Genomic DNA, 9,465 nt, shown 5'->3' with positions numbered 1-9,465 from the left:
AAGGACTCCAACTCCCAGCAAGCACTACGATGGCCTCCTGGCCCAGCTTCCCCGGATAGCCTCTGGGCCCGATACCTGCTGGGCATTGTAGTCCTTGCCTCGCTGAGTGGGGAAGGGGCCGCGGAGCTTGCCGGGAGTTGTAGGCTCTGTGGGCGTTCCGGTTCGAGGGGTAGGGGGCGTTGGTGCGGCGCTTCCTGTTCCGGGAACGCGGCGCGGGTACGCCGCGGCGGCTACAGCGTGCGTCCGTCCGTCCGGCGGGCGGGGGAGGGAGCAGCTGGCGGTGCGGCGGCGGCGGCCCGAGGAGCCAGTGGGGTTTCGGTTCCGCGCTGTGGGAGGCAGGCGCGGGGGGGGAGGGGACGAGGAGCCGCCCGTCGCTATGGAGCCCGACTCAGTGATTGAGGACAAGACTATCGAGCTGATGGTGAGTGACCCCCCCCCGCCGAGGCCCGCCGACCGGAACAGCCCCCCCTCCCCCCCGGGGGCTGTCGCCGCTTCCCCAGGTTCTCCTGTAGGCCGGGGCTCCCCTTCGTTCCGCCGGCAGGAGAGCGGCGGGGCGGAGAGGGCCTGTAGGTTCCGCGCTGAACCAGGAGTAGGCCCCGCCGTGGGGGGAACGGGCCTAGGCCTTGGGAGCCGGGGGCGCTGGGACTAAAGCCCGCCGCGGGGGGGCTCCCTCCTACCCGCCTCGAGCGAAGGTGACATTTGAATTCGCCAGGGCCTTGTGGAAGGTGCGAGATTGGGATCATCCCTCTGCCCCCCCTCTCCCCCCCAATGGCGGCTTGGTGAGCAGGGCTGGGCTTTGAGAGCCCCCTGCCTTTCCTAAGGTCAACAAACGAGCCTCCCGCACCCTTCGTGGCATCCCACTCTAGTCCCGCTCCTGTCCTCTGGCCCCCACATTCCCCCCACTCCTATTCATTGTTCCCCAGAATAACCTCGTCCTGTCAGTCAACAAATAAGCCACTCCCCCCAAAAATAGACCCCCCCCAACCAGGCTCTCAAAGCCTTCGTTATGAGAGCTATTGGAAAGGGCCTGTGATTGGTTTTATTTTTTTAGGATTTGACAAGTAGTTTAAAAGATTTACTGAATTCTACAAATAATTGCTGATCTGCATGGATTTTGCGGGCATATGTTAAAAAAATGCTAACTAAATGCTTTTTTAAACAAGATGACATTCAGAATTTAGTCATTGTCCTTTTTTGTTCGTGGAGATCCTCCTGAGATGCAGCATCTTGTTTTTTAACTTTCTCTTGAGTATAGATTATAATGAAACAGTGTTTGCTACCTGGTCTTTTTGAATCACTTGGTTAAATAGATTACCAAGTACGTAAAGGGGTTTGTCTTAGAATGTAAAAAAAATTATGCCTTAGCATTCAGGTCTGTTTCAACCAAATATATTTTGTAATTAATACTGTATTTTTACAGTGATTAGTTTATATAAAATCTTTTTGGAGTTATTTTTACTCCTTAAGCCTGAAGTTTTTAGTTTGTTTGAAAAGAGATTTTTTTATTTCAGTGAGCAAGCATTTACTGAGTTAATTTATATTTTACAGTAGCAGCAGTAAACCTTTTGTGTATTGTTCAATGCAGTAAATAATTCTCCAAACTGTAACTTAACAAAACCTGGGTACTACAGTTGATGTACCACAAGACTAAATGTTAATGCCGATAAATTTAGGTTGCCAGAAAGTTGGCTGTGGGGAAGATGGAGGGAGATTTTTTTTTATAGAAATAGTAAGAGCAGTCACAAAACATTAGAGGAATTCCAATAAGATCAATTTAGGGGGGGAAATATGTTTTTAAATTAGTTGCTGGGGAAGATTAGAATGAGTGATCAAGATTAATATTTTCTGTGTGCTAGTGTGCCTGCACTAAACATTACCTATTAATTAGAAATTTAAATGTGATGGTGCATAGCTGTCCTTGTTCTGTTTTTGTACGTTGCCTAGCACAATGGGGTCTTGTCCATGACTGGGGCTCCTATGCACTACACTCGATAATTGCCTTGTTCTGTTCATTCCATCTGAAGCATCTGCACTGTCCACTTTTGGAAGACAGGATGCTGGACTAGAAGGACTATTGGTCTGAGCCAGTATGGCCAATCTTCTTTCAGAGATACAAATAATGTAGATAATAAGATCTCTCTTGCATGCTTTGACTGACCATTGGAATTGTGCTAGGTGCTGTATAGGCATAAGATGACACAAATTGGCATTTTTTAGGCACTTCCACATGCTGTTAGTAATCTAGTTGGAGCAAACTGCCTGGTTTGGGAAGCCTGTGAACTCCCTTTATAAAATTTCACAGCACGGCTGAGCATTGTTATATCTTGTTCTTTTTACTAAGTAGCAGAAATTCGAGAGCTTCTCTGAAAGTCATTTTACTGTCATGCTTCCTGCATTTCATTAACTCATTGTTGCTGATCATGGAGGTCTGTAGCTAAATAGCTGTTCTTAATGAACTTACTTCCTTGATCCTTACTGATTTAGTGGTGCCACATTTTAATGTTGATGACATCAGAATCGCCTTCATGTTAATGGCTTGTAATGTTACAAACAATAGCTGGTGATACCAGTCAAGGCATCAGTTGGAGGAAAAATCTAGTTGTTCAGGAATGAGTTTTATGTAGATACAAGTAACAAATAGGATTGCATATAAAATATGCAAGCTGAATTCTAGTGGCTATTTTATGTCATATAATGGGTGGTTACTCATGGTGGTTGTGTGCTAAAATTTAACGTGTCTTTAAGCCAGGTAGGTAGAGTTCTTTTGCTTAGCTTTCTTGGTGGTCTTTTGACTTCCTCATCTGCATTTTAATAATTTCTGTTTTTGCTGTGTTGCTAACTAACAGAAGCAAATAAAAATTTTGAATTATTTAATTGTGGCAAACCTAGTTATGATCACTTCTGGGAAATGGGGGGAAAAGCAATGATGGGATTTTGAAAAAATACTTTAAAGAACAAAAATCAAAGCTTCTTTGTGTTATGCAATAGGAATCCAATAAAATGTATGGATACTTTGGCTAATGTATGTATAGACTTGCAGTGCTCGTAAAGAGTGAATGTGTGGGGCTAAAAGCCAGAGCTTCTGTTTTCTATAAAATTAATAAAAATAAAGTTTAACAAGATGAAGAGAAAAAAATTATTTATATAGAAAACAGTTTGTAAATATGGCTGTATTTTTACACTTACTTTCAATGCAAATAAAGGCAGTATTAAAACATACTTTTGTTTCTGAGCTAAAAATTATACTGAATCTACACAGTCTCATAATCATTTTTTTCACAACTTGATAATGTCTTGCCTTGTTTCTCAAAAGAGATATTAGGCTTAGGAATCTGTGGAAAACTGGGAACTGTTAAGTAAGCACAAATGGAAAGCACTATGTAGAAAAAGAAGAATAGCCAAGGCCATTTGAATAGAATATGCAAGCTTTTTTTTGTCAACTGTTCTTAATGTTCGCCAGCATCTCTAAAATGGAGACCATTTTAAAACACAAGCTTTATTTCAGCACTTTTGCGTTTTAGAATGTTTCTTATAAGTGAAATAAGATACAAGCATTAAGATTATAAAGGCAAGCTTTTTTGTGCCTCCCTGTTTGGTATAGCAATTAGCATTTTGGTTACTGCATCAAAGGCTGGGAATGAATGTGTTTGACTATATGTGTGACTTTTTTTTGTTTTTTTGCAAATGTCTGGTGAGTGTTCTCAGTAGCAACTGGAATGTAATTCTGAGTGAATTCAGGGATAAACAAAAGATAATGTATCAATATTTTAATAGCACGAGAGTTTCAGAACATGATGTTCTAGCTTTCAATTGTTCCTTAGCTTGATTGCATTTATTAAAAAAAATCTGAACACTAGTGTGACGATGGTTCTGTTTGTAAAGCTAAGTGTGAAATATTTTAAGGTTTCTAAGTTGCATCTGTTATGCTCCAAATAAGCTTTAGTGAGTGTGCTGCCTTTGCTCATTTATTTAAACATTCTATAGGGCAGCTTGTATTTTAGATAACCTTATTTTACTTTTGCAAATCTTTCCACCTTGACGTTTTAACTTTACTAGTACTTAGCCTCTGGTGAAGATGGTCGATCATCTGGCAATGTTACTTTGGGGCTTTTATGTGGTATTAGTAGCTAAGGTTGAATAGCCTCTTTTTGCAGGCATGGAGTACGTTGCTTGAAGAACATACTCTGGAAATATGAAACCTGGAAGTCTAACTTGTTTCTAGACTCTAGCAGATGTGCCATCTGGACTATGAAATTTAATCTGACACAATTGCTATGACTATAATATCAAATATCATAGTAAAGTAGTAGTTACCCAGTTTTGGTGAAATGCATTGTATAGACTGGACAAATCACTAGAAAATACACAGTGAGGAAGTAAGCAGCACAGATAATTGACTAGAGTGGTCCCAAAGGCTTTTTTTCTATCCCTAACTTTCCATGAGCACATAAAAATAACACTTTTGAATTACACTTTGTAAAGTTAGATAAACTTAACCTTCCTGCCACTCTCAAGAAATCAAATTATTTTCTGCACTTAATCCTAAGAAGATATGAAAACGAGCAAAATTTTCACCCATCCGTTTTGATAAATGGTATTTTTGGCTCCAAGTTCTGAATGGAATTTAAACTCTGAATATAATGTAACATTCAGTTTCATTATCCTTTCAGTAAAATCCATTCTGTGGTCTTTGACACTACTAGAAATATATATTCATCAAAGATGATTGATGACAACTTGTGTGTTTTGTTTTCTGTTTAAAAGTGTCCTTTCCATTCTGCTACACTGTTTGTTTTATTACCATGTTTTTTAATTGGTAGCAGAAAATTTATTGGTGACTTGTGATTTCCAAGGAGGCACTAGAGGGGAAAATATTGTATATCTAATATAAAACAAAATACATATTTGTCAGATTAATGGTGCACCATAAGATCTGGTTACAGGTAGAAACACAAATTCTTATTCTCAGGCCTTAGGTGTCTTGGTGGATCCATAAGACTTGTTTATCAAGGTAGGCAGCCAAGCATGTTCAAAGATTTTTCAAGTGCTGATCTTGCTGTCTTCAGTATTTCTACAACACTCTTGGTGTGCATGTCACTTTACAAACACAGATCCCTGCCCTGAAGAGCTTACAGTCTAAATTTAACATAACAATGGAGTGGGAGGCTTATAGAAGGACAAGGATTTTCAGTAAGATTAATTTAAGATTTGAAAAGCACCTGTTTATACCCTTCTTAAACATGTGTTTTGAAAATGGATCTATGAAACACATCCTCCTTAACAAGTTACTTTTATTGCCTGGAGCTTCTGCCCATCTAATACAAACAGCCCAGCATTTAAGTGCCTCAGTGTAAATAATAAGTGAACTACAATTGAAGCTCCTGCCAAAAACTCTCCTCCTGCTCCTGGAAAAGCCATGCAATGTGTGCTGAAGGTCTTCAATCCAGAAGGCAACTGAATTCCAGAATCAAGTGTTTCACATGAGCACACCTCATCAGCAGCTTCTTCCCAACCAGGTGGGTGCTAGCTTAAGCTACCTGGATGATCACAGTTGGGGGAGGTAGCTGTGACCCAAACAATGTAGGACTTAAAAAATAAAAACCCTTCAAGATTCCACCTGGAAACTAATCTGCAACTCAGGCAGCTCTCAGAGCAGCACTGTAATGTACTATCTGTACAAAACACTGCTAAGCAAGTGAGCAGTTGCATTCTTCACCAGCTTAAGTTTCTAAACGGTTTTAAGGTGCAGTCCAGTGGCATGGGCCTAGGGATGTGCAGGCTGCTGCTTCCTGCAGCCCCCATTGGCCTGGTGCGGCGAACCGCGGCCAGTGGGAGCTGCAATCTGCCGAACCTGTGGACACGGCAGGTAAACAAACTGGCCCTGCCTGTCAGGGGGCTTCCCCTGGCGGGCCACGTGCCAAAGGCCTGATCTAAAATATTGGTTGTAGACCTGATGGACACCACCACAGTGTTGCTAGAACTATGGAGTTACATGCCAATGCATTCGTATGATCATCTTGCACTTGTATTATCTGAAAATTTCAGTTGGACTTCTCCTGTTTCTAAAACTGATTGGAAGTGCATGGTATATCTCTGGGTACCTTGCATATTTCACAGACAATGGTGATTGTATCAGCATCCTTAAGCAGGATTATTCTAAGCATTACTGCAGACTTGAACTTCTGGTATTCATTGCATGATCTTTCCTGGTTACTTCAGTGCAGGTTGTACCATGGGGCTTGTGGATATGTTTTGAAGGTTGAATGCAGCACCCTGTTTTCTTTCCTCCTTTCCTTCCCTGTCCTCTGAAACACTCTTGCTACCTGATGTGTCAATGCGGCATTTGTTCTTTGATGCATATTGTTTACTGCAGTAATGTTATCGACTTCAGAAGTCACTGTTGCACTGGCATCTTGACCTTTTAATCTTAGACCTTTTTCCTACAGTGGTACGTTTCTTACTGCTTTTAAGCATTGTGGCATGGTGTGCAAAGTGAAACTGCTATTGCTTCTTACTTTGCAGCTCAGAGGTTCTAAATGAAGTAGATGGTATAGTAAGGATGCCAACAGGAAAGGAAAAGATTGGGGAGAATAAGGAAGCATAGAGGTAAGGGAGTGCTGCTCTAACATGGATTTTTTTCAAAGAAGGGAGTGAGGAAACAAATGGAAAGAGAGAAGTAGGAATATATACGAAGTAATTTTAAATGAGTGTTTATTAACATACTTCATTATGTTCCTGCTTTTTCCTATAGTGACATTCTTTTATACTGATGTTACTATCTATGTTTTATTGTTATATTCTCTAAGTTCTCAGTGTGACATTTGCAGCCGAGTATTGTTAGTGGCTCATTACTTGTAGAAAATATCCACTTCTCTGAACTTTTCAAATTTGAATGGAGAAAAGATTGTGTCAGTGGGCACGACCATACATTTCCACTTAGTTCTTTCTCTGATGGGGGGACACACTTCCCATATGCACCCATGTTAGCATTAAGGACATTTTATTAAACTATGGTAGATCGTAAACATTTTGCAAGCCTGTGGCATAACAAAATCCTTCCTCCCAATTTGTGATCTCCCTGATGTGACTACTCTGGTTAACCTGCTTTGCTATACTGTACAGCCCATCATATTCCATGTAGTGTTTTCCACAAGTTATCTCCCAGTGTTTTAGTAGTAGATGGCCTGTACCTTCTGGTGCTAAAATACTTGAATGCATGTCATACTTAAAAAAATAATTGGTTTGAGAAAGGAGTAACTTCATAAAACTCAAGTAAATTTGCTTCCAGTAAAAAGAAGCTGGGGAAATCGAAGACACCTGTTTATTCACACACAGCTATAGCCCTGGCAGTAGTAATCCAAGCTTTTCCACACAGTTGCACTTGTGCTTTAACCTTCATCATTAGGGGTTAGAAGGTATTTCAGCTACCAACTTTCACCCAATAATTTACAAATAAGGGTGAAAATTGTGGTGGTCTTTTTGATGTAGGCACCTGTTCACTAGGAACTGAGAACAAGGGTCTTTTTTTATATAAGCTGCTAAATTGCTGTTAAGGATCAATTTTAAGTAACTGATTGATTTTTTTTTTTTTTTTTAATCAGTGACCTAGAGGTGAAAGGCTCATGATATTGTGTCAATTCTGTGAGCCATACAGCTGCATCAGTAATTCTAGTTTTGATAAATTCTATCCTTGAATATTAAATTCTAATCTCTATGGATCTTTACAACTTGTATGTCATTTGTGGATGTACACTTTTCTGCGGTGATGGCTGAGATGACTTCATTTTATTAACAACTTACTGAGCTTTTAAAAATATGTAGCAATGCCAATTGAACATAACATTTTTAGTCTGTGGCAGCAATTTTTACAACATGTTAATTTTAATCTTCAATCTTTGTGTATGGCAAAAAGTTTCAGTTTGGTTCATTGAGCATTTATAGTTGATTAGAATTGTTAAACAAGAAGATTTCTTTGCCCAGACAACCAAAATTAACAAGGAAAATTTGACATTCAAATTGGGTCTCTATGAAGCAGGTTTTCACTTCCAAAGTAATTGAGACCTACGCTGCAACATATTTACACAGAACTTTTTGGAGATGCTTTCATGGTGACTTGGTCATTCCTTCTCATGACCTTCTGACTCTATTGTTGCTTGGAGAAATGGTTCATTTAGTTATTTTGGGTGGTTTTCTTTCTACCTGAGAAGCTATGTTGTGCTCTTCATGTTTGAGAGTTATATGCCTAGACATCTTGTGGCTTGCTTAGTTGTGATGTACATGGCAACTACTGAGGTCCTTTTGAAATCATAGATTGGACGTAATGTCAAACTCTCAAGTCCATTTGTCATCTTGAAATGTTATTTTGCAGCAGACTTATTGATATGTCTGCAGTATGTAACAAAGGAACACAGAGGTGCAGAAGATCCTTTCTCCGGTTGGTTCCAGGCAGTATCAGATTTGATAAATTAGTGGTACACACAACTAATGTGAATGATGGCAGTTTTTCTCCCATCTTTCTCTAAAGTCCCTTTGTTTTGATGTATGTGGCACTTCCTGAGGAGATACTAGAACAATGAATGCACTGGTGTGTGGGAGGGGTTGATGAGGAAAGCAGAAATATTGGAACATATGGCCCTTCTGTGGCCCTGACAGTATCTTCCCAAGTTCTGGAAAAAGTTTTCTTTCCTAATGTGGGGATATATAGATACTCTAAAAAATTATCTTTAAAACTTTACTTTTTTGAGCAATATCTGGACCAAGGGAATTCAGTCTCTTTAGGTTACAGATCCACAGTCAGTGGTGCAAGAGGCTCAATAAGAGATCTGCAGAATTCATCTTCTAGTGGTTGTTCTTGAAGGCTTCCTCTAATACAAAAAGAAAGGGAGTACTTGTGGCACCTTAGAAACTAAGGTGCCACAAGTACTCCCTGTTCTTTTTGTGAATACAGACTAACACAGCTGCTACTCTGAATCCTCTAATACGGTGGTTCTCGAACTTTTGTGTGTGTGTGGACCACTTGAAAATTGCTGAGGGTCTTGGCGGACCACTTAGTGATCTTTCCAAATGTTTGTACTGTTAGCTAACGATTATAAAGTGCTCTGGATAAAAGCACATTATATATTAAAACAACCCCTTAATTAACTTTTCTTGTTCTACAAATCACACAACTCATATTTTAATATCAGTAGTCTTACCTTTCTAATGTGATGTGTGCTCTCTCCCCCTCTGTGGCAGCCACTGAGCTGGGGCTGGGAAAGAGGGTGGTCTCTCTCCCGCCACAGAGATGAGGCTGGGAAGGAGGACCATCTCTCCCTAGCAGCCGCAAGCCTGGAGCTGGGGAAAGTCGCCTCTTTCTCTGCACATCCCAAATTCCCCCCACGCCTCTTCTAACCCCACTGCCCCCTACCGCCTATTTCCCCCCCAAGGCCAGCACCTCACCTTACATGTGCTATGCCTGCACAGCTC

At 40.7% G+C, this 9,465-nt stretch overlaps 1 protein-coding gene across 5 annotated transcripts in view; it reads left to right on the top strand.

The window, feature by feature from the left end:
• The first annotated feature begins 206 nt into the window (after positions 1-206).
• Positions 207-9,465, top strand: part of FBXW11 (F-box and WD repeat domain containing 11) — a 125,726-nt gene continuing 116,467 nt past the window's right edge. For 4 of the 5 annotated variants that reach the window (XM_073355995.1, XM_073355997.1, XM_073355999.1 and 1 more), the window contains exon 1: positions 207-421. In XM_073355995.1, coding sequence (XP_073212096.1) covers positions 377-421 — 45 coding nt within the window. In that variant the 5' untranslated portion in view covers positions 207-376. The remainder of the gene's footprint in view (positions 422-9,465) is intronic. The other variant, XM_073355998.1, reaches the window with a different exon arrangement.

This window comes from Lepidochelys kempii, chromosome 8, assembly GCF_965140265.1.
Source record: "Lepidochelys kempii isolate rLepKem1 chromosome 8, rLepKem1.hap2, whole genome shotgun sequence".
NCBI lineage: Eukaryota > Metazoa > Chordata > Testudines > Cheloniidae > Lepidochelys > Lepidochelys kempii.
The sequence above is the reverse complement of the archived record's forward strand: the minus strand, read 5'-3'. Positions and strand labels throughout refer to the sequence as shown.